The sequence below is a fragment of the Geotrypetes seraphini genome, chromosome 5 (assembly GCF_902459505.1).
Source record: "Geotrypetes seraphini chromosome 5, aGeoSer1.1, whole genome shotgun sequence".
NCBI lineage: Eukaryota > Metazoa > Chordata > Amphibia > Gymnophiona > Dermophiidae > Geotrypetes > Geotrypetes seraphini.
The window spans coordinates 63,692,172-63,718,402 of NC_047088.1; the positions used below are offsets into that span (position 1 = coordinate 63,692,172).

A 26,231-nucleotide genomic window follows, 5' to 3' on the forward strand; every position below is an offset into this window, starting at 1 on the left:
CCGTAGGAGAGGTTACCCGACGAAATCTATTCGCCAAGCATACTTGAGAGCCAGGTTTGCCCAGCGGGACCTTCTTTTAGACAAGTCTGAGGGTTCTGATAAGGATGTTAATGAACCACTGACCTGTGTGCTCCCCTATTCTAAGGCTACTAAACAAGTGGTGGGCTATATAAGACAATACTGGCATATAGTGCAGCTCCATTCATCTTTGGGCGATTTTCCTCGGATTGCTTACTCTAGTCTAGGGGAAGAACTATAGGACAGAGATGTGACCCTTTGAAGTATAGTAAGGGGGAAGTGAGGGCGAGAGGCCACCACAGCTCATGTGGTAAATGTCAGTGGTGTTCCTCCACCATCATAGGTGATTCGTGGAGGATCCCGGGAAAAGCATTGAGTCTCTATTCGAATGAGGTTACTGACTGTGCTTCACAGGATGTAATATACTCAATTGTATGCCCATGTGAGCTGGTATACATAGGTAGGACTAATCGCAAGATTAAAACCAGGCTCAATGAACACAAATCGCGTATTATCAACAACATTACTCAGGCTCCTCTAGTTGCTCACTGGCAGAGATATAAGCATGGGGTCGATCAAATCAGATGGCGAGTGATTAAAAGGGTCACGGGGAGGGATGGTGGGAAAGATTTACGGAGGCTAAATGAGGCAGAACAAAGGCAGATTTTTACACTAAATACGGTAGAACCAGGGGGATTGAATGGAGAGATTGACTGGGTCACGCTGATTGGTGGATGAACGGTCCAATGGAATCCCTGGGGGGAGTGGTTATTACCTGATTTTGCACTTAAATGAGGGCTGAGAACGCCGGCGACATCTTTCACAGAATCTGTACTTGTGAGTCGGATGACAACGGCGGCCTCGGTAAGCATTTATTGAGGATGGGATGAAGTGGTTGTGAACTTATTCTGCGGGGGGTGGTAGTGTGTAAAATATTCCACTGCAGCTTCCCTAAGTATTGTTTTTTACTTTTGACACAGGGAGACCCTTGAGACAGCACTGTGTGTGCGAAACATGTCGGGTCAGACTCCCAGGTTCAGCTGTGTATAAAAGCTAAGTATATACTTTTGAAATAATTTCTTGACACTATTGTAGTTGAAAAAAAAGGCACCTTTATGAACACGTTTGAATTACCACAGCATTTAGAAAATGATTTACCTATGATGAGCTACCACGTAAATCTCCCGCGTTTTTGAAATTCAACATAGCGGTGGAGTGGTGGGGCTGAGGTATTTCTGAGAAGATACTTATAAGCATAGTACGCCAACCTAGCTGCTTATTTATTTATATTTCTACTTGAGTCAAGGCATCCATAAGAGACAGTTGGAATTGCTAAACAAAGATTTATTTATTTATTTAATTTGATTTTTATCCCGTCCTCCCGGGAGCTCAGAACAGGTTACAAGCCAACATTCACAGTATGCTACATTGGGCAATAACATACAATACAGTAGGATAATGACAAGGGTGTTCATGTGGAAACATTAATTAAAGCTAATTAGGAAGGGGAACCCGAGTATAAAGCCTTGTGAGCCAGGGTGCAAACTTTAAACTTAATCTAGGATACCTTAAGTCAGTGATTCCCAAACATGTTCCTGAAGGCCTTCCAGCCTGTCAGGTTCTTCAGGATATCAACAATGAATATTCATGAGAGATATCTGCACGCATGCCTCCACTGCATGCAGATCTCATGAATATTCATTGTGGATATCTTAAAAACCTAACTGGATGGGGTGGCTTCAGGACCAGGTTTGGGAAATTCTGCCTTTAGCCAATGGTATTGAATTATAAATTATTTGCAGAAGGATTGCGAAGACCTGCAACTTGACATATACACACTCGAGAAATGGGCCGCGACATGGCAAATGAGGTTTAACGTGGATAAGTGTAAGGTGATGCATCTAGGTAACAAAAATCTTATATACGAATACACTCGGAGAGACCCCCCAGGAAAGAGACTTGGGAGTACTGGTCGACAAGTCGATGAAGCTGTCTGCGCAATGCGCGGCAGCTACAAAAAAGGCAAACAGAATGCTAGAAATGATTAAGAATGGGATCACGAACAGATCGGAGAAGGTTATCATGCCGCTGTACCAGGCCATGGTACGCCTCCACCTGGAATACTGCATCCAGCACTGGTCGCCGTACATGAAGAAGGACACGGTACTACTCAAAAGGGTCCAGAGAAGAGCGACTAAAATGGTTAAGGGGCTGGAGGAGTTGCCGTACAGTGAGAGGTTAGAGAAACTAGGCCTCTTCTCCCTTGAAAAGAGGGGACATGATCGAAACATTCAAGATAATGAAGGGAATAGACTTAGTAGATAGAGACAGGTTGTTCACCCTCTCCAAGGTAGAGAGAACGAGAGGGCACTCTCTAAAGTTAAAAAGGGATAGATTCCGTACAAACGTAAGGAAGTTCTTCTTCACCCAGAGAGTGGTGGAAAACTGGAACGCTCTTCCGGAGTCTGTTATAGGGGAAAACACCCTACAGGGATTCAAGACAAAGTTAGACAAGTCCCTGCTGAACCAGAACGTATGCAGGTAAGGCTAGTCTGTTAGGGCAATGGTCTTTGACCTAAGGGCCACCACGTGAGCGGAATGCTGGGCATGATGGACCACTGGTTTGACCCAGCAGTGGCAATTCTTATGCATTCATTGCCTCTGCTCTATCTAATATGTAAATACCTACATGCAAATTATATAAAGGCATGTTCAGTTTCTATGCACAAACTGCTTACATGCCTATGCATCCTCTTTCCCCCTCCAAGCGCATCTACTCGTACTAGCAATACATTTCAGAGGAAGATTAGTATTTTTCTCTCTTTTCATTTTTGCCCTTCCAAAGATCTTTGTAGTTAGCTTTTTGGCTCAGAACTGCTGCTGTTTGCATGATTTGACTATACTTTATTTAAAAGCAGCATATTATAATCGTCTCATTCCTGTCTGATAAAGATTTGTGTGTCTTCTCAAGGGCATTGGCTTCCAGCTCCAGTAGATCTGTGTGCTGAGCCATCTGGCTGCCTGTTGGCAGGGCTGTTTATTTTGTCCTTTTGCTGGAGAGCTCCCTGCCTTTTGTTTTTGAGATTTATAAATAGCATTTACTGGACTTTGCTCTCTCATTACTGAGAGCGGCCAGGTGTTTGTCATGGGGCCCACCGTTCATTGGCTTTCACTAGCATTCAGGGCTTTTAAAACAAAAGCAAACAATCTTCTCGGCCTTGAATCCCACCAAGACTCTACACTTTTTGTTGGGTGTCAGCTGATGCGCTTTTCTTGTTCTTCTGTAGGCCAAGATTCTCAAAACATTTAACGTAGGGTTAGATGTCTGGATTTCCCCGGACAGCTTTTCAAAGCCCTGTACTTTGTCCGGGCTTTGAAAAGTTGGTGAGATCAGGGTCAGGGCTGCAATGTGATGACATCGCTTGCATGTGCGCTCCAGCCGAAGAGATGAGGTTTGTGTGGGGCTGGGTTTGGGGGGTGGAATGGGGCGGAGCCACACTTCCTCTTTTACCAGATGGAAAATCTGGTAACCCTAATTTAATGTGCTCGCTAAATGGTTCTAGCGTTGATTTTGCACTTGTGCCCCATTGCTATCACCAATGATGGGCACATGCAAATTTAGCAAATCTTCGCTGCTCTAGGACAAGCAATGGCTTCTCCCATATCTGTGTCATTAACAGATTATGGACTTTTCCTCCAGGAAATTGTCCAAACCTTTCTTAAAACCAGCTATGTTAACCGCTTTTACCACAACCTCTGGTAACGCGTTCCAGAGCTTAACTATTTTCTGAGTGAAAAAATATTTCCTCCTATTGGTTTTAAAAGTAACTTCATTGAGTGTCCCCTAGTCTTTGTAATTTTTGATGGAGTGAAAAATCGATCCACATGTACCCGTTCTAAACCACTCAGGATTTTATAGACTTCAATCATATCTCCCCTCAGCTGTCTTTTTTCCAAGCTGAGAAACCCTAACCTTTTTAGTCTTTCCTCATATGACAGAAGTCCTATCCCCTTTATTATCTTGATTGCTCTTCTTTGAACCTTTTCTAGTCCCGCTATATCTTTCTTGAGATAAGGCGACCAAAATTGAACGAAGTCGCACTATGGAGCAATACAGTCTTAGTCTTGTTAACCATCCCTTTCTTGATAATTCCTAGTATCTTGTTTGGTCACCGCTGCACATTGGATGGAAGGTTTCATCGTATTGTCTACAATGACACTCAGATTTTTTTCTTGGGCGCTAACTCCCAAGGTGGACCCTAGTTGTCTGTTAACTATGATTTGGTTTATCCTTCCCAATGTGCATTTGTCCACATCAAATTCATCTGCCATTTGGACACCTAGTCTTCCAATTTCCTAAGGTCTGCCTGCAATTTTTCACAATCTGCATGCGTTTCGTTTCCAATTTCTTTTTCCATTGCAGCTGATGGTCATGATCCTAAACACTACGGGGCTCATAATCGAAAGAGAAAAATGTCCAAAAACCAGCTTAAGTCTGCACTTGGACGAACACTTCTCAAAAATGTCCAAGTGCTGGTAATAAAACTGGGTTTTGGATGTATTTCTAAACGACCTAGGCCTTCATAGTGCCGCTGAACAACCAAAGCTAAACGGAGTGCTTTGGGAGGAGTGTCGAGGGCGGGAGTTGGGTGGGACATGGGCCGGCTTAGACTTAGTCGTACAGCATGTGTAACTGAAAGTTTTACAACAGAGCCTAGACGGAACTTGGACGTTGTGACTTAGACCATGTAAAACATGGTCTAAGTCACAAAAACCTACCTAAACTCACCAGACAAGCACTGAAAACACATAAAACAGACCCCCACATACTACCCCAGTGATCAATGACCCCCCCACCCCCATAAAAATTTTAATCACAACTTGAAAATTCAGCCTCCAGACCATCATCGCCTGGCATAGGAAAGCCTAGTCATCCAGCACAGAGGCAGCTTAAGTCATCTTGGGGGTGGGTTAGAGACCCATAGAGAGGAGGATCCATGCCCATAAGCCCCTGTAATCACTGCATTGATACTTAAACATATGTACTGCCCTATACACCCCCAAAACCCTTTTGTACTGGCATATAAGTGGCTCTTGCAGCCATAAGGGCTTTGGGGTCTAGGGGATTCTGGAGTCTAGGGGATTCTGGAGGTGGTTTGGGGGGCTCACCATGACCTATAAGGGAGCTGTAGTGAGGAGAAGCCATGGCACCCTTTTTGTGAAGTTCACAGCAGTGCCTTGTAAGGTACCCCACTATTTAGGTGGCATGTCTGGGTGTGGAGTCCATCACTTTGCAGACCCCTCCCACGTTCAACAGGGCTTGTTCTAGGCGTTTTTAACTTGGACGGAAAGTTGGACGGAAATGTGGTATAAAGATGGACGATTTTGCAGCTTAGACCAGATCGGCAGGACGTATAATTAGACGATTTTCGAAACAAAAAAAAAGTTGGACGTATCTTTTGAAAATGTGTCTTAAGCTGTTTTTTTACTTTGGACGAGATGGACGTAAACGGACTTAGACGTCCCTTTCAATTATGCCTCTCTACTTGTTTTCTCACTGTCTCAAGCCACATGTTTTGCCTTCAGCTTTCCCTCTCAAGCATCTATTTTAGTAGCAAGTTTACATCCAAATATATATTTAGGGGCCTTATTTAATAAAGATGCTTTTACACAAGGTTAGATTGGTTAAAAAATAAATAAATTTTGTTCTTCATATTTATGCAGTATTGCTGAAGATTTATTCCTGAAGATATGTTGTACCTTTGAAAAGGAAATTTAAATGTCTTTTCCTATCCATGGGCCAGAGCTATTAAGTACTTTTCCCAGAGACATAAAGGTCTAATTCTGTGTTTATGGAAAAAGACTTTAATGAATGGTCGATGAGGTTTAATGAATCAGATCTAAAGTGGAAAATACATTTTAGTACTTCTGTCTTCCTCCTGGTGGAATTCTTTACTACTGAGAGGGGAGCATGGGAAGGAGGAGGCTGGAGGTGGAACTCAGCCTGGTGGACCATGTGACAGGGAAGAGAGAGTGCCATGGAACCAAGATGGGGATGATTAAGGGAAAGATGGATGGAATGTGGATGGGGACAAAGGGAGAGGAAAAGGCAAATAAATAATGCAGTGCTTCTCAATCCAATCCTCTGGGCATACCCAACAAGTCAAAATTTCAAGATATTTAGTATGAATGTGCATGAGATAGATTAGCATGCATTGTTTCCTTAGTATGCAAACCTATCTCATCAGTGGCGTAGCAAGTGTAGGAGGTGCCCTTCTCTCCGACACCCGGTCCTTCCATACCAACCCCCTCGTGCCTTCCTCTCAGCCCCCCCCCCCTCCTTCCACACTCATGCACTCCCGTCCCACTCTGTACCTCTTTAAATCTTCGCCAGTGCGAGCAGTTTCTCCGGCCTGCTGCTCACGCTGGCATAGACTTTCTCTCTGATGTCATGACCTGGCCCCATGACCTGTAAGTGATTTCAGAGGGAGCCAGGCCAGCACAAGCAATAGGCTAGAGTACTGGGGGCAGGAAATGGAGGGCATGAGCGTAGCATGGGGGGTTGGAGAAGTGTCGGCGCCTAGAGTGGTCTGCTCACACCTCCCTCCCCCACTACACCACTGTATCTCATGCAGGCAATATATTCTCACATATGTGTGATGTCATCCACCGAGCCCGGTATGTACAGTGCAAAAGTGTATTGCCACTTTATAGGTCTCGAGACTGCCTGTACCGCGCATGTGCTGGTGCCTTCCCACCTGACATTGGCTCACAGGACCATCAGTTCTCAGTTTTCTGTGGAGCTGAAGAGCTGTGTTAGCTTAGAGTCAGTCTAAACTCACAAAAGCTTTGATTTTACAGTGCCTTCCTGACTTCTTTTTCCTCAGTTTTATGTATCGTATTTCATTTGTTATATAAATTTTTTCATTTTTTACCAATTTGAATTTTTGGGCCTTTGGAACCTTCTGAGCCTGTTTTCAGGCCAGGAGAGTCAACCTTTTTTCAGGTTCCAATTCACTTGGCCTCCCCTGACCATTGAGTCCTTCGATTTAGTGTTGTAGGTTTCCCCTCCATGTCAAAGCCTTCCAGTAGCTTTAAGCAGTGTACTTGGTGCAAAAGGAACATTTCAGTCACTGAATCACATAGCTAGTGCCTTCAGTGCCTTGGTCCTGAGCACTGAGTAGACTTGTACTGTATCTGTGTTGCTCCCAGCTTCAGAAAAGGTCACAGAAGGCAAGGCAGATCCAGATTGAAAAACTATTTGGAGCGGGAACATAAAGGATGTCGGCTGCATCTGATCCTGAGACAACAGTGTCAAGACAACCATGGGTATCGATGCCTCGATCAATGTCGACATTGGCATCGGTGCCACAATCAGGATCCACTAAGAAAGCTAAGAAGCATAGGCATGCTTCCCCAGCTCAGCATGCATCGACATAGCATACATTGCCATGTTATCAGGCATCCACGTCATTGATATAATCTAAGCGTTGATGTACCTAGGTTCAGTCGCCTTCCCTTCAAGTGGTGTCTTCTCCGAGGCATGCCTCATCGAGGTCACAAATGCCTCGACACCCTACAGCACCATCTGTACCAATGTCATCCTTGGTACCGGTGCCCTCAATTCAGGACCAGATACGAGACATCTTACAGAAGGAGTTGGCTTCCATGATGACCACACAGGTACCTCAAGCTCCGGCTATGGCACAAATGGTACCAGCCCAGTACGAGCAGTGCTCTAAGTGATCCACGAAGGCAAGGTCTTGTACTCCTCACCATCGACATTTGAGGTCTTGGAGAGCAACATCATTTCAACGTCAAAGCTCTTCACACTCTACATCAAAGCTCTTCACACTCTATATCGGATGGACACCATAAAAGATGCAGGAGTATTTCTCGATGATCCTCTCAACATCACAATAGATACTTCTCCCCACTTCAACCACTTCGACGTCAGGTACCGCACATATCCTTGTCTTCATGACATGAAATTGAAGATTATGATTCAGACTTATCCAATCATTGTTCTTCTGAATGCCCTGAATTCTCAGCTGCAGAATATTATGGGCTTTCTTCAGATCCATTTCCTCCTCCACCTCTCATTCACATTTTACATCAGACATGGGTCAAACTCTCCCAGTTAAGCTGGAGTCGGAATCAGGGCCATGAGCTGAACTCTTCGATGCTCTAGAGATTATAAGCAGATAACAAAGGACTGTCTAAAACTCCCATTCAATAACCTATTAAAGGATACAATGTTTAATAATTGGAAGATATCACTATAGGTCCCTGCCACCCCATGGAAGTTGGATTCTCCCTACAGAGTTCAGTCTTGCCCAGATTTTGAGAAGCCTCAACTGCTGTAACAGTCACTCCTGGTAGAATTTGCTCTTAAAAAGCTAGTAGCTCCATAACATATATGCTAGTACCCAGATGGGCAGAGACGGAAGGACATTGGATAAATTTGACCATCATTTATTTCAGACTTCAATGCTGACCAACTGCATTTTGAACTAAAATTTCTAAATGACCTTGCATTCTGACAGGTTGTGTATTTTGTATCTATTTTTCATATGGGAATAAAGAATTACAAACCAAAGAAAGCTAAATTCAATCACCTTCAATCTTACTATTTCGGATGGGCCACCTTTGTCATCTTTGATCTCTGATCTATTAGGGAAACTTTTTCTGCTTGAGCTGGGGCGTGGAGTAGAGAATGACATGGGGACAAATTTGTCCCCGTCCCCGCAGAAACTCAATTTCCACATCCCGTCCCTGTGAGTTTTGTTGCTGTTCCCATCCCTGCTCCATTCCTGTAAGCTCTGCCTTAAGCACACAAGCCTCAAACACTTATGATTTTAAAGTGTTTGAGGATTGTGCAGATGAGGACAGAGCTTGCAGGAATGGGGCAGGGACAGGCAAAAAACTCGCTGGGACAGGACGGGAAAATGAGTTCCCGCGGGGACGGGGAAAAATTTGTCCCCATGTAGAGGGAAAAGTTGCAGACCCACCTAGATGGTGGTTCTGAGAGAGAAAGAAGAAAGGGGTTTGGGCTTGGGGAGAATGGAATGGGCAGCATAATCCTGGGGGATTTCTTTTTTTTTTTTAAATTATAGTTTTGAATATTTACAATATCCAATAATTCAGAAGGAAAAAAAGGAAATCTCTCAAACAATACATAATCATTCATACATACAAAATTCCTTTTCAAGCCCACATTATGGGGAAACTTGTTACATTTTTAAACAAAACAAATTCTCAAGAAAAGATAAAGGACAATAGTTCTCAGTTCATCTTAACAAACCTTGAACCATTCCTTACTTAATTGGGATACTAATTTTTCTCCTCTATTTTCTCAACTAATGAAACAAATCATTTTTGTTCTCTCATAACTAAAAATTGTTGTAATTGAATGGGGTCCCAAAAAACATACTCAACATCCTGCAACTTTACCAAACATTTACAAGGAAATTTCAGGTAAAAAGATGCCTCTAGAGCCAAAACTCTAACCTTTAACTTCAGAAACTCTTTCCTTCTTAACTGAGTGGCTCTAGAGACATCTGGAAAAATCCTAACCAAATCACCACAAAATTTCATTAACCTGTTTTTAAAATAAAGTTTCATTATTAACATCTTATCTATCTCACTCATGCATGTTATCACCAGGGTGGACCGACTTTGGATCACATCCTGAGTATCTTCCAAAAATTCAGTCAAATTTACTTCTGTCGTGACCAACTGGTCCACCTCCTGGGCAGATTCTATTTTTTTTTTTAGAAATATAATAATAGTTATTTATTGAAAAATTTTCCGCATTTGCATTTTCCGCATTTGGAATGGGCAGCATAATCCTGGGGGATTTCTGTACAAAAATATTCCACATTTTGCATTTTTCAGCTGGAGACTTTTTAGTGTATTATTGATTTCAGATTAAATTACTCAAATATAGTGGTTTATATTTTGTTATTTTGACAAATATAAACAGCACAGATTTTCCCCAGTACTCTGCCCCTAAGCCTTTTAGAGTAACAAGAAAAAACATCTGGTATTTAGGGGGAAATGCATCACACAAGATCCATTGAGGTAAACATAATCTTTGTTTTTGCAAGAATCTCCATCTGTTCAGATGTTGAACTTATCTGTCACTTCCTCTCTCTTTCCCTGTAAGGTGACTGACACAGCTGCTTGGCGAATCTCTGTGTCACTTTTTCTCTGCGCAGAGCTTTACATTCTTCAGTCAGCTGCACAAACAAGTCCAAAGAGCTGGAATGAGGAATACATCCCAAATCTGTTCAACTGCAATAATACTAGAGAGCCACAGAATAGTTCAAAATGGCTAGTTTAATTAACTTGGCAATTAGAACCTATCAAATAGGAATTTCTACTTTTACTTCAGACGCTATGCAAAGAAAAATGAAGGGGGATGCAACATCAGTGAAATGAGCCTGAAATTAAGAATAAGAATAAATCTAAAGGGACACAAAATGTCACCTTAGTGGGCAAATATTTCTCAAGGGAAGAAAAATCACTCTCTTACCACCTCACAACTCAAAGGGAATTCAGAACTGCAAGGAATGCAAAACATTTGAAAATAGGCAAATACTTTGCAAAAAATTCAAGAGAGCAATTGTCAAAGTCACTAATCTGGGTTGATTTACTTACTAAAAGTGCATGTGGTTTTCCATAGTGTGTGCACTTTTAGCCAGGCAAAAGGGGATGTTTCAGTGTATATGTTTAAATCAAGGGAGAAAACAAGTACATGTGGGATTGGTCTTGGAAAGGGAACATCACCAGGAAGTTGAAAGGGGTGAGTTGCGGCTTAAAAAACACAGCTTTCCAGGTGGCTCAGCCTCCAATTCCAAATGATTGAGATTTAACACAGATATCACCCCACACGCTTGGAATACAGTAATCTGCCTTGAAATGTACAATTAACCCTGGATTGATCATGTCAAGTTCACCAGGAAAATCTGCTAACATATACTTCAGTGGAAATATAGAGAAGGACTATTTCTATTTCTTAACATCAAGATCCAGAGATAGGGTTACCAGACTTCCAGAAAACTCCGGACATGTCCTCTTTTTAGAAGTGCCCTCTGAAGCAGTGGCTCCCAACCCTGTCCTGGAGGACAACCAGGCCAATCGGATTTTCAGGCTAACCCTAATGAATATGCATTGAGCAGATTTGCATGCCTGTCACTTCCATTATATGCAAAACTCTCTCATGCATATTCATTAGGGCTAGCCTGAAAACCCGATTAGCCTGGTGGTCCTCCAGGACAGGGTTGGGAACCACTGCTCTGAAGTGTTTTGTACAATAAATGTAAATTTTTTATTTTATATGTTAATATGTAACTCGCCCTGGATAAGGGTGGGTGAGAAACAAATAAACAAACGCAGAGTATAAGATGAAAAGCTTCTCAGATGATTTCATGACTTGCAGCCTGGACAAATATACTAAGGCAACTTTCTTGAAAAGAAAACAGAGTAAATGTGACATCTGACTAAAAGCTTTTCCATACCGGAAATTGTGCAGGAAGGTATACATAAATATATGGGAGTAGAGGGAGATGCAATAACCCAGAATATGCTACTGAGAAAAGTTCTACAAAAAAGATGAGAACTGCTTTAACAGCACGGATAAAGACACAAGCTATCAATCAACTGGCAAAGACATTGTTCTTATACAGCTTTGGAATCATGGACTGACTGCATAAAGATCTTAAAAATTTGATATGTAAATAAGAAAACTCCTTAATGCCCATGAGGTTATCTATAACAGTGATTCCCAACCCTGTCCTGGAGGAACACCAGGCCCATCGGGTTTTCAGGCTAGCCCTAATGAATATGCATGAGAGAGATTTGCATATGATGGAAGTGATATGCATGCAAATTTGCTTCATGCATATTCATTAGGGCTAGCCTGAAAACCCGATGGGCCTGGTGTTCCTCCAGGACAGGGTTGGGAACCACTGATCTATAAGAACCAGTGTATGTCAAGACAGTACATCCCAGGGCTCAAAGCAAGAATGGACCTTATAGAAATAAATTGCATAGGTAGAGCTACTGTCATAGGCTTCTAAACATACACCATGGACTAGAATAGATTCAGTAAATGGTGCTCAAAAAATGGTGTCAAAAAATTCACATGGAATGCTGTTCTATAAACAGCGCTCCGAATTGTGCAGGATTTTTGTTGTTGGCATTTTCCTGGCTTCGTGGTTAAAATAAAAAATGGTGGTTGATATATTCAAAGGAACTTAGGTGGGCAGAATAAACTCCTGCCCACTTATATCACGCTCTCTGGGCTGGCTACCAGTATTCAGTGGGACTTATCAGCACTAACCAGCCATTTATAAAATGGGCTGAAGAGAAGCATTGAGAAGGAAGTCACAGCTATAACAGGTGCCAGCAATATTCAGCGCCAGTGCCCACAAAGCTAAGCAACCAAATAGCATTACCTAAAGAGCAGTTCTATCTCTGGTCGGTAGGGCCTCTCTGATTCAAGTTTCAAGTTTATTTAAAATTTCTTATACCGCCCAATCAAGCCTTCTAGGCGGTGTACAAAAACGCCAAAACGATGTGCCAAATAAAATACAATTTACACCGAAACAGACCAGGGGAAATAACAATTTTTAAAGACATTGACGAACGGGAACAAAAGGAAAGGAGGGTTAGAACTACAATTGATAGAGAGAAAGAGAACAAACCATGGAAAGAATAACAAAGGGAGGGAGGAACAGATGGTAAAACCTTTCTTGAATCTAAGTCGTCCTTAAAAGGACAGTTTAAGTTACAAAAGCATCAAGGAAGAGAAAAGTCTTTAACTTCACCTTAAAATTGGCAAGAGATGTTTTTTCATGTATGCAATTTGGGATACTATTCCAAAGAGAGGGGGCACTAACGGAGACAATTGTAGTGCTGATATGTTTCAATGAGGGGATGGTAAGAAGGTTGTGGGCCATAGATCTTAAAGTCCTAGTTTGGTTATATGGGATAAGTAAGTTATTGATAAATTCTGGCTGGTTATTTACTCTGGTTTTAAAGGTTAGTAGAAGAATCTTATATGTGATCCTATGTTTTATTGGTAACCAATGAGCTGTATGTAAAAGTGGAGTAACATGGTCGTATTTTTTTGCATTAAATATAATTTTTACTGCCGTATTTTGTACTATTTGGAGTCTTCTTATTTCCTTTTTTGTTATGCCTTTATCTGCTTGGGAGGAGAACGGCGTCAAAGAATCCGTGAACAACGCTAGAAAATCGCTGCCGTGCCGGTAATCCCTTTGCATTTTAAAAGGGGAGGGGGAGACTTCAGAATGTGGTGGGGAGAAGGGCAGCACATCCCAGCCCATGGGAGCCTTCTGAAGCTCTGGAGCCCAGGGCAGTTGCCCTATTTGTGTCCTCCCACCCCTACCCCGTAATACTGGTTCTGCCAGTTCTGTCACAAGGCTATCTGTATTGGCCCTTTAGAGAGTAAGCCCTTTGAAGATAGGAAAATGCCTTCCTAGAATACAGTAGTACCAAGATTGTACAAGTCCTGACCTGGATGTATAAAGTCTGATTTCTTTGTTCTATGTAAAATGAGCTGTAAATATGATTAAAATGAGTTTCTCTTGTTGGAGGGAAGACATTTCAAGCATGAGATTGAAGGTTAAACACATGCCAGGAAAGTTGAAAGTAAAAATTGTGGCAGGGCACCACTTGCCTGTAATGGATAGAGCTAGTGATAGAAACATAGAAACATAGAAGATGACGGCAGAAAAGGGCTACAGCCCATCAAGTCTGCCCACTCTGCTTACCCACCCCCTGTCTATGCCCTAATGACCCAATTTTCTTATCTTGACCCTCGTAGGGATCCCACATGGTATCCCATTTATTCTTAAAGTCTGGCACGCTGTCTGCCTCGATCACCTGCACTGGAAGCTTGTTCCAATGATCAACCACTCTCTCTGTGAAGAAATACTTTCTGGTGTCACCATGAAATTTTCCGCCCCTGAGTTTGAGCGGGTGCCCTCTTGTGGCCGAGGTCCCTTGATCTGACTGATACTTTTGTGGAGTGACTTATTCGTCCTCTGAGGTAGGCAATTTTTGAGTGCTGAAACTTGGATCCCCGTTGGGACTATAGATTTTTAAACTTTTTAAGTTACTGTAATAAACTATACCCTTGATTGTTTTAGACATCTCACTTGCCTTTTTTGTTTGTTTGATGTATATTGAGGCAAAGTATCTTCCCTTTTCTGCTGCATTTAAGTGAGCTTGCCAGTTTTAGGGATTGCTCATTGTTGCCTTGTTTATGTAGAAATATTCAGCTAGAATTATTAATGTGTTCTAGTGCTACTGTGTGCTAATGTCATTAGCATACTTTGGGCCCCTTTTACAAAGCCATGGTAGCAATTCTTCCGAAGCAAATGCACTGAAGCCCAGGGGAACTGAATGGGCCTTGGTGCATTTGCCGCAGAAGAATCCGTACTGTGGCTTTATAAAAGCAGCCCTTTATTGTTTATTATTTCTTAGAATTTTCAATTTCTCCTGGCTTGCAGAGATCACGGCGATTTACAGTACAAAACAATATCTAATGCCAACAAAAAAATAGGACAGATTTATTGCAAGCTTATGTATAGCCTGTCATACATACAGTATGCCTTTCAGTGAGTCTTCCACTCCAGTAAGTATCAGGGCAGACTGGATGGGCCATTTGGCCTTTATCTGCCATCATGTTTCTAGTCAAACCCAAACACCTGATTAAAAAAAAAAGAAAGTTTTTAACAAACTTTTAAACTTTGTGAAAGAACCCTCTACATGAATCATACTAGGGATCTTTTGCTTACATGCATGTTAGAAACTAACTTTAAAAAGAAGGAAGTTGTATATGGAGCAGAATCTGTGTATGTCTCAAAGTATAATATCTTTTGCAGAGCATTGATTGTGGAGTTTTTAATTGGTTTTCTTTTGTTTTTGTGCAATTGTTATGTTATGACTGTATTTTTGTAAACTACTTAGGTTTTAAGTGGATGATAAATTCTAAAAATAATTAACTAGCTTATTGTTTATTCTGTTTTGTTTTAAATGTGGACTTGTAATTTGTTTTTTTGTTTATTGGAATCCATTTTTGAGGCTGTATTAAGAAAGACAGACAATTAACACAGACAACTGAATTACAAAAAATTAAGTGAATATTGATGCCTAGCATTCCAGACTTTTTATCTATATATTTATGTTATATTCCAGCTATAGTAAAAAAACCCTAATTGGATCGTAGCCAATAAAATCCAAAAAATAATCAAGATGAAAAGGAATTGGCTAACTCACCTGATCCTTGGGGAGAAGAAGTCTAAGGAGATGGGGCAAATCTACAGATTGATAAATAAATAAATAATGGACATCAGTATGAGCCCTTCGTACATAAACGAACATAGACCTCTGGCTCAGGCGATATCTCAAGAGGTGACCAGCACCAGACCACAGTCTAATTGAGAATTGCCTCATACATCATGTTGTCCATATGTGTCTAAAAATGTAAACTATATTATACAACCTCCCAAAACTGGAAAGACCTTTTCTCACCAAGGAAAAGGGGGGTTTTAATGGGCAACACATACATACTGTCCCTAAATACACACCTTGTGAGAGAAACAACAATGAATGTAATAAATATAATAAATATAATAAACACTATAAATATATGTATAAAAGAATATGTGTGGTGTACCAGAGTCTATGTGTAAAGTGCGAATGAAAAAAATAAATGCATAAATACTTAATAAATAATTAATAAATAAATAATCCTGCAAAATACAAGGTGCTTCATAAAATACAAAGTGTGTAACTAAAATACAACCTAAAGTGCAAATGCAGCCTATAGCACCATGATGAAAGATATCTGGTCAATAAATATCACAAAGATATGTATAAAAATATATATAAAGTGCAAAGCATATAACAGAAAAAGAACATAAGGTGCAAATGCCTATAGCACCGTAATGAAAAATACCTGGTCAATGAATGTCACAAAAATATATATAAAGTGAAGAGAATATAGCAAGAATAAAATATAAAGTGCAAATGCAGTCTATAGCACCAGAAAAACACTTGTACGTATAAAGAAGAATATAAATATAAATATAAAGTGCCGATGCAAATCCTACCATTTAGAATGTAAGTGCAATTTATCACTAACTATAGGTTATAAGCACCATAAACACACACTCACACGCACCAAGCAAAAGATAATAAATAATAAATACTTGACTAGCAAATGCTAGACATTCACACGTGTACCACACAAATACACAAGTACACTCACTCATACACCGGCTTAAATGAAGCCCGATCAAACAATAGTAACTCTGTTTAAGAAATCACTCATGAATATCACCACTCGAATATCACCACTCGACAGAGCTCCGTTTCGCCACTTCGTCAGGAGCGGAGACGGGTTGAGATAGATATATGTATATAAGGTAAATAAAGAGCCCGACAAAAACTGTTAGGATTGTCGGTGGAAAAAATCCTGCGGTTCCCAGGCGTATAGCAATCAAAAACGCAGGGACCGAAAAATATTTATTTATTTATCAATCTGTAGATTTGCCCCATCTCTTTAGACTTCTTCTCCCCAAGGATCAGGTGAGTTAGCCAATTCCTTTTCATCTTGATGTTCCAGCTATTACATGCTACTGAGAGAATACCACAGCTTCAGTAAACTGGTTAAGGGTCACAGTAGATTTTTGACCAGGAAGTTTTCTTCCTGCTGCTTTGCAATGAGAGTTAGGACTGCCAGAGTCCTGCCTCTGTTGTCTGAGTAGCAAGAAAGCCTGCAGGGTACTCCAGCTACTGACACCGGCACTTCCGCTTATGCCCAGTTCAAATATATGAATTCAGCATGTGCAGAAGTGTCAGCATTGACAGCTAGAGCACTCAGGCCAACTTCCTGCTGCTCAGATAGCATGGATGGGGCTCCAGCAGAGAATTTCTTTGGCTGACGGGGCTTGGGCATCACTGCCAACCCTGTACTTGTGCCACAATTTTGGAGGAAGTTTGAGTCCAAAGTGTGTGTGTAGGGGGGGGGGGGGAAGGGGTCCTGGGCTCTGAGCCTCCCCTGGGGCTACATCCCCTGGCTGGTGGCCCTCTAAGGCTGGAGTACTAGACATTGCCACTGCAGGATGACCTCCCATGCAGGGTGTGTGAAAGTTGCCTCTGAGTCTGCAGTTTCCCCAGCCCCAGTGGTGGCAAATCTGAGATAGGAGTTGGACCCAGATTCTTTTGTATGGCAGAACCCAGCATTGACACTGAACCACTGTACTTTATTAAGCAAGCTGGTTCCAATTTTAAGCTACATTAACTGGAACAGCAAAGCTTTACAGGCCATGAACAAATCTGGAATTTAGTGAAAGCTTACAATGTAGTCTGAAGATATAGGAATTCATTAGGGATGGTTGTGAGCTCACACAATAAATGCCATTACCTATGGAATTTCTTGAAAAGAGGTTGCCTTTGAATGGGTATTATGAGAAGGGCTGGAATTTTTCCACAACTGCCCTGTTCTGAAATGGAATTCAGCTGCATTCTTTAACTTTTTGGATCTGATTCACAAAACAAAACAAAAAAAAAGGTTTCCTATAGATACCGAGAAGGGAAAAAAACCGCAGAGAGTTTTAGACCCACTACTGGGCCAATTGAAATGATGCTGCCAGACATAAAAAGCAGCAAGTTAAATTCCTAAGCCAGCCAGCCATATGAAGATGTTTGCTGATAAGCTTAAGTGTGCTGCTGACTGGGCAATCAAGCCTGGTAAAAATACAGACTGAAAACGTCCAGCGAGCCCAAGAGGTTCAGATTTCAGAAACACAGAAATAAAAGGTCAACTAACACAGCAGCCACATCTTAACAGTTGGAACCAGAAGCAATCCCGGGTGTTTAGTCTCCTTGTAAAAAGGTTTTATGAGTAAAGAAGAGAAAGTTATGCAGCTGTAACATTGCACGGTGGTGGTCTAGTTCTAGTGGATATATTATTCTAGGCAACCAGCAACGCGGAAAATAGAACAGGCGTTAGGACCCCGAAGCTCCCTGCGTTGACTTTTGCGAGGATGTCTCTCTCGCTCACTTGTTACAGAACAATCTGAGCAGGATTAGTAGCAGGGCACAGAGGGGACGTTTGCTAGTGTTGGGACTACAAAAAAAATCCCCCGAATGTAACAGTCTGGCTTCCCCGCTCTTTTCCCTCCTCCGACGTTTGCGCGGTTTCCAGTTTCTTACCAAAGATGTCCACCGATCAGGTCTCCGTCTTTCGTCCCTTCAAGCTCATTGCTCTCTTTTGCGTTTTCATCGCGGTGGCGCTGGATGTGGTGGCCGTCCTGAGTCCAGCCTGGGTCACCTCCAATCTCTATTCACTGTCCCTCTGGGAGACATGCATGCAGGATCAGGATGTGTGGCACTGTTTCTCCACCCTGAGGACGGGTGAGTGTAATTGTTTTATGCAAGCCTTAAGCAAAGTGACTAGCGTGAATTCTCTTAAGGCTCCTTTTATCAAGCCGCGCTAGTGGGGGTTAACGCGCGCGACATTTCATCACGCATTAACCCCCCGCGCTGGCCTAAAAACGAACGCCTGCTCAAGGGAGGCGTTAGCGGCTAGCGGTTTAGCATGCGGTATTACAGGCGTTAAACCGCTAGTGCGGCTTGATAAAAGGAGTCCTTAGTTTGACCCAAAGTAGCGGTGGGTCTGGAGCTGTTCCCTTTAACCTGGAGGAACTAATCCACCCAAGAAGTTTTCTATTATGTATAAAATTTAGCCACTGTTTCCCTTAAAGTCGACAAGTGCGGACATGAAATTGTGAAGTCACTCACTTTCAACAGTAGCGTGAGAATAGGAAATTGATCCATATTTACAGCCCCTTGTTTCATAACTTGAGTAAAATGTAGATGAGCTAATTCTGCCCCGAAGACTGAAGTAATCATCCAGCATTAGACATACTGCAATTGCAGGGATCCGAAAAAGTAGTTCACCCGGGATATTTTCGGCACTTTTTGAACATGGTCTGAATTCTCACTAGTGACTGGCAGGGTGGATGTGTGCTTTGAGCCCCAAGCCTTGTGGTTCTGTTTCCATCACTTTTTATCTTTACCGAAACAGTCTAATGGTTAGTGCAGTAGCCTAAGCACAAGGGGAGCCATATTCAAATCCTCTGTTGTGACTCTGAGCAAGTCACTTAAACCGCTATTGTCCCAGGTACATAATAAGTACTGGACCTGTATATAAAATGTAAACTGCTTTGATTGTAACTGCTTTGATCAGGTCCTAAAATTTACTACTAGTGTTTGCCTTAAAACTTGCATTGTGCCAAAGAAAGATTCTTTCTGGATTTCATAGGATCTAATGGGGATTTTCAAAAAAAAAATATAGACATCCAAAAGAAAGCATAAACTGGCACTTGGATGGCTTACTAGTCAAAACATGCAAGTGCGTATTTTCAAAACTGACTTTCTAAAAGGCGAAAGATTTATTCGATCTGAAGAAAGGCAGTATATCCCATCTCTTTCCTTTCCCATTCCAACTGATAATAATCACCATCCATTGTTTTAGGGCTGGTTGTGGAGTAGAGGCACAAATAGAACAATTGTTTGGGACCCACTACTACAGTTTATCATTTCTATAGCACTGTTGTATATTTTTCCAAGCAGCCCTATAGTATAGGGAACCCATCTACAAAAGCTAGCCTTCAACCCTCTAGTTGCTGAGTCAGTGCCCTGAAGTTATTTTTCAGGGCTGGAATATTAAAACTCGTCTATGTAGTAGTGGCTGTAGTGGGAGCAAATTTTATTTTACAGGTGATTCTCAGCATAATAGCATGCAAATTATATGCACGCTCTTTGTGCGGAGAATCACCGGTAAAGAGCGGGGGGAACTGTGCCTGGCGCTTGCTCAGAAGAGTAATCGCCAAGCACAGCTCCTCCCTTCTGTCAAAGCTGCTCTTCCTGCCCTGATCAACTGAGCAGCAGTTCTCCTCGAGTCCTGCCGGCTCAGCTGATTGACCAGCAGAGAGAGCAGCAGAGGGAAATGTTCCCCCCTCCCACTGCCACCCCCCCTTGTCTGCCACTGCCTAGGCCCCCACATCCTGTACAAGCTTGGCAGGAGGGATGCCCATTCAGTGACTTGATTTGTACAGAAAATCAGTGTGGGGCCTGGGAACTGATGCACACAATTTGTAGTCTCAGTTGTAATCTGCCCTCTTCTTCTGTATGAGGTTCTGTGAGTGAACCTAGTCTTCTATATTTTCAAAGCCACTGAAAGATGCTGCAGGGTATCAGCTTTGGGGCTGAGGAGCATCAGGCACCCTTTGCCTTTTGGCTGAGACCAGTCATATGAGAGAAGGTTGGAGCAGGGAAAGAACCCAAGCAGTGACTTGGAGTACGAGGAGGTACTGTAAAGTTCTCAGCCCAACCAACCAACTTCCTAAATTCTGAGCGTTATTTTGCCACTGTTATCTTATTTCATTAAGTGCCAATCTGCAGAAACAAAATTCTATGTTTTGACATTTTTTCAGATCACTGATTGAACCATATCCATGCTATCTCTTCTTGGTTGGGCTGAGAACTTTTCAGTACCCCCATGTAGTAGTAAGACCTGAGAAATGGCCTGGGGAGAAGTTAAAAGTGAAGAAGGAGCTGGAAGGTTAACCCACCACTCTGAAATCCTCCAAAGGGAATTGAGTCCACCCTCCTGCTCTTGGCATTTACACTCTAGACAGGTAGGGACTCTGTTCTAGTTTTTGTTTAGGAGCCTGGAATTTGAACTTAGGACACTGCTGGGGTCCAAGTACCTTAAGATGTCCCTGAGTGATGTCACTGAAGCAGAATTCCAGGGTACCTGATATTGGCTAGGCCACTGCTTAGTTTCTGGCTCTACCCTAATATATCTGCCCTTGCGTAGCTGGGTATAAATCACAGTTTACCTGATAATATTTTAGTATTCATATATTTTACTATCCAGGGCTTGTATTTAAATGAAGAACCAAAACAGGCCTGTTTTAAGTGAAAAGCAAGATTAGGGACTTGGTTATAGCTGCCAACTGGATCCAGATTCACAGGACAGGGTTGATCCAGGCCTGGGTTTACCCTGTTGAATGCAGGGACTTGTATTTCTGAGTGTCCCATTATAGTACCCCCCAATAAAAGCAAGACTAAAAGTCCCAGCATGCACTGGGGTAAACTCAGGCCTAGATCAACCATGTCCTGCAAATCTGGATCCAATTGGCAGCCTTAGACTTGGTGTCCAGTTCCAGGAGTAAATTTTTGGCCAGTCCTGGTTTTGAACTTCTATCCCAAAGAAGTGTGTAGTCCCTGATTGTACCCATTAAAATCAGTGCTGCAGGTCCCATAATGTATCAGGATGAGGTTGACAGAAATCCAGAACTTACCTAAAATCACCTTCTTGGAACTGGGACGCTGTGGATATCTGAGTGGATTGGCACATGAATGCTTCCATATTGGTGGTGTGAATGTGGTCAGGACTGGTAATGATATACTGTATTGTTGCTATCTGAATACTGCTCTGTAGCTATAGTAAAATCAGTTGCTGATCTCATCTGCTTCTCAATGAACAGTGCTCTCACCACTAAAACAGCTACCCACAGTGGGTCTGACTTGGCACCTTTGTTGCCAATTTCAGTGGAAACCAGTGCTAGAACTTCCACATTCCCCACTTCTAGGAGGGAGATTTCAGATCAGTCTAGGGTTACTAGATTTTCCGTTCCCCCTTAGACCCGCCCCCCAGGCTCCCCCCCAGGCCCGCCCAGTTCCACCCATCCCTGCCCCATCACACCTCAGTCTCGCCCCCAATCCTGCCCCAGCCCCACCCCCTGCTGCCTGCTCTGCTCGGGCAGGAGGGCACGCGCACATGCGACGCGATGATGTCATGCACGAGCACATGCGCGTGACATCGCGTTGCCCTCTTGCCCAACGGAAATTTTGAGGGAGGCTTTTCAAAACCCGGACAAAGTGCCGGGTTTTGAAAAGCCATCTGGACCCCCTGGATATGTCCTCAAAAGGAAATCCGGACGTCTAGTAATCCTAGGTCCTGGATTTCTACCTACCTTCATGAGTCCTGCAGCACTGATTTCAGTGGGTGGAATCAGGAACTAGAATACCACATTGCTTTTACACTTACATCTGAAAGCAGAAGTGGTCAGAAAGACTTCCTCATAAGAACATAAGAACATAAGAAGTTGCCTCCGCTGGGTCAGACCCGAGGTCCATCGTGCCCAGCAGTCCGCACCCGCGGCAGCCCATCAGGCCCATGACCTGTAATGTGATCCTTCTCTAATCCCTTTTATCCTTCTATCTATACTCTGTCTAAAACCTATCTTTACCCCTATTTGTATCCTTCAATCCCCCTATCGTTCAGGAATTTATCCAAACCTTCTTTGAACCCCCGTAGTGTACTCTGTCCTATCACAACCTCCGGAAGCGCATTCCAGGTGTCCACCACCCTTTGTGTAAAGAAGAACTTCCTAGAATTGGTTCTAAAATTGTCCCCTTTCAGCTTCTCTGAGTGCCCCCTGGTGCTTGTGGTTCCCAATAATCTGAAGAATCTGTCCCTTTCCACCCTCTCTATGCCCTCATAGAACTCGGTAACTCGGCAACTCTGCAATCATTGAAATGACATGCTAATCAAATTTATTTCTCATCACTAGAGCTGCTTTTTCAAGGAAAGGTCTTACTAACTGAGTATCAAATTTAAGTTTCAAGTTTATTGGTTTCTTGATATACCGTCTATCACACTAATCTAGACGGTTTACAATAAAATAAAATAATATGAAAGAACAAAAGACTTCACAGACTACACTGAACTTATGAGGCCAAGAGGAAAAAGGGAGAGAGGGAGGCATAATTACATTAAAAAATAAAGCTGAAAAAAAAGGGAAAGGAGAGGGGTGGATGCAGAAGATAAGAATATAAGAATTGCCATACTAGAACAGACTGAAGGTCTATTATGCCCAGTATCCTGTTTCCAACAGTGGCCAACCCAGTTCCAAGTGCCTAACTACAGTGTTTCCCCGAAAATAGGATCTATTGTGATTTTTAAAGGTGCTACTAATATAAGCCTTACCCCCAAAATAAGCCCTAGTTAGATTGATCCCTGAAGCCCCTCCCAAATGTACCTGACACTCCCTGACTCCATTCCTGACAATAGTGTTGCCCGATTTGCCGGCGGCAGCACTTTCTCCCCCTCCTCCCCCATGCGCAGCATCTTTCGTCCTCTCTCACCCATCCCCTTGTGCAGCATCTTTCCATCCCTCCCATCCCCCCGTGCAGCAGAATCGCGCTGACCCTCCCACTGCGAGACCGACATACCTCCACTCCAAACAGCAGTGATGGCAGCACTCTAAACAGGCTGCTTCGCGGCCTTCCCTCTACCGCATCACTGCGCACGAGGATGGGAAGGAGGGATGGAAAGATGCTGCACATGGGGGGGGGGGGGGTAGAAGAAAGGAAAGAGGAAGAATTGGGGTGACGGAGAGGAAGGGAGAGATGATCGTTGTAGATGAAAAAAATAAGACATCCCCGAAAATAAGCCCTAGTACATATTTTGGACCCAAAATTAATATAAGACACTGTCTTATTTTCAGGGAAACACAGTAGATTCCAAGTAGATTGCACATGGATGTCAATTTCAACCATGAGTATAATACTGTGGCCTGCAGAAAGCTCAGTCTGTGCAAGTTTTATGCACTCAGAAGTTGCATGCAAATTTGGGGGAACCTGCCAGATTCATGTGCACAAAGGTTTCACAGTAAGCTCATCTTCTTGTGCGTATGTCAGAAAAAAAAAGAACGCTTTCTGTTAGGCTTTCACGGCTGTCATCATGATTGTTGCAGTTGTCTGTGTCTCGCTGCATCTGGGTAGGTAGAACCAAAGTTTCAACCATCATGCTGAAGAAAGCCACAGCATGATAGATGAAACATTGGTTCTACCTACTCAGATGAGTCAAGACTCGGACAACTGCAACAATCATGACAAAAAGAAAGTGTCCGCACACATCGGACACCTTTTGTTCTGCATATAAATATCAGCCTCACAAAAACTTCTTGTACATAAAAGGCTATTATTTATATGGAGAAGAATAGGCATAAGTTCTCTTACCTTCCATCTGGCACTTCTGGCAGCATAAGAAGGCAAAACTGGCAGTTAAATCTTAAAATCTGGCATTAAATCATCTCTGATAACTCTACATTGTCCTTGAATTGGCAAAATATTTCTCATGTTATCCATGTAAGAAATGCCGCCATTCCTGCTCTGTCTGACATGGAATACACAATAGCCTCATTACCATACATTGTAATACAATCTGCAACTATGTCTTATGTGTAAGTTAACATTCACATTCAACCCCTCTGTGCATTGTTCAGCCATTAACACACACATAGAATCCCACGGCTAAGCTTTATGTGGCTTTCTGAATCAACCCATGAGCTTGTGGTATACCAAAACTCTGGATGAAAAGGAGACTTTCAGTTTCCAGACCAGTATCCTGGTCTTTACAAGCTCTCAGTTCACTAGAATGAAAACAAATAGTAAAGTTAGCAGCTTTTTAATGAAACATATGTGAGTTGCTTATCACATAAAATGGAAGATTAGGTTCTTACCTGGATAATCTTCTTTCTGTTAATACACAAAGAAGTCTGTATTGTAGGTGAATATTCTCTGGTCACAAACTGCTGCAGAAGGATGACAATCACGTCTTTCAGCTCCTCCTCCATCCCCAGTGGAGTATAATGCCCTCTTCAGTTTGTAATAAAGCAATCAGTATCCACTATAACAGAATCCATATGGATTGAACTCTGACTAAGTAGTTCCATATGAACTGATAGCTTGATGCATCTGTATCTTTGGAGCCTTACTAGATCTACATATCATGGCCAGAGAGGCCAATCTGGGGCTTCTAGGATCACAAGTCCTGGGTGAGTTGCGATTATGCGAATGGTCCCAGAAATCCTCAAAAATCAAATTTTTGGAACCTCCTGATTTTTCCCATAGGGAATAATGAGCTGTACTCACTGTGTTGTGCTGATGCCTGTCTTGTCAGCTTTTCTGCAGCCTGACTGATGGGAGAAGATTTTCTGTCTCAGATCCTTTCCAGAATGGATCCAAAACTGGAGATCATTGGACTGCCAGTAAGACCAAACCCGACTGAGACCTGAAGCTTCCCAGATCCTCGTACCAAGTTTCAAGTTTCAAGTTTATTATGGGACTTGATAAATCGCTTAATCGGATATTCTAAGCGATTTACATTTAAAATTTACAATATAAAATCAAAAAACAATAACAATGCAATACATAATAATACATACAATTTAAATAATGGCTAAAATACTCTAAATTTAAACATTGTTAAACAATAGGAAAGGAGGGATGAAATATAATTTTAAAGTAAAGAAGAAACATTAAGGGCAAATACAAAAGGGATATAGTTAAAACAGGTTCAACCAAATAAATATAATTCATGAAGTATAAAATTATGTAGAAAAGGCATCTTTAAAAAGAAAAGTTTTTAACTCAGTTTTAAATTTTCCAAGGTCTTTTTCCTCCCGTAAAGTAATAGGGAGGGCATTCCATGTTTGAGGTGCCGTACAAGAAAAAATAAGTTGTCTTCTTGTATTAATAATTTTTAATGATGGGATCGTTAGCAGATTTTGTTCGCTAGAACGTAAAATTCTCTTTGCAGAATATGGAATCAGTGATCTATATAAAAAAGCAGGGGTCTTATTAATCAAAGTTTTATAGATAATTACACATAACTTATAAGTGATTCTGTAATTAACAGGTAGCCAATGAGCCTCTTTGAGAAGTGGTGTTACATGATCAAATTTTTTGGAATTATTTATTAATTTTATTGCTGTATTCTGTATAATTTGTAATCGTTTTATTTCATATTGTGCAATTCCTTTGAATAAAGAGTTGCAGTAATCAAGTTTAGAAATCACCAAAGAGTGAATCAGTATAGTGAGTGATTTAGCACAAAGGAATTTCGAGATGGAACGAATTTTACGTAATCTATAAAAGGTGATTTTCACAATGTTGCTGATATGATCATGGAAATTTAGTTTGTTATCAAAAATTACACCTAAGATTTTTATATTTTTAACTAATTGAAGGGGAACATTATGAATTGAATACCACAATGGGGAAAGAGAAAATGCAGACAGCTCCCTGAAGCT

At 41.9% G+C, this 26,231-nt stretch overlaps 1 protein-coding gene across 1 annotated transcript in view; it reads left to right on the forward strand.

Annotated features, from left to right (window-relative positions):
- The first annotated feature begins 18,047 nt into the window (after positions 1–18,047).
- The window catches only part of LOC117360886 (transmembrane protein 47-like), a 34,106-nt gene continuing 25,922 nt past the window's right edge, over positions 18,048–26,231 (forward strand). The window contains exon 1 of the mRNA XM_033945452.1: positions 18,048–18,474. Coding sequence (XP_033801343.1) covers positions 18,279–18,474 — 196 coding nt within the window. The 5' untranslated portion in view covers positions 18,048–18,278. The remainder of the gene's footprint in view (positions 18,475–26,231) is intronic.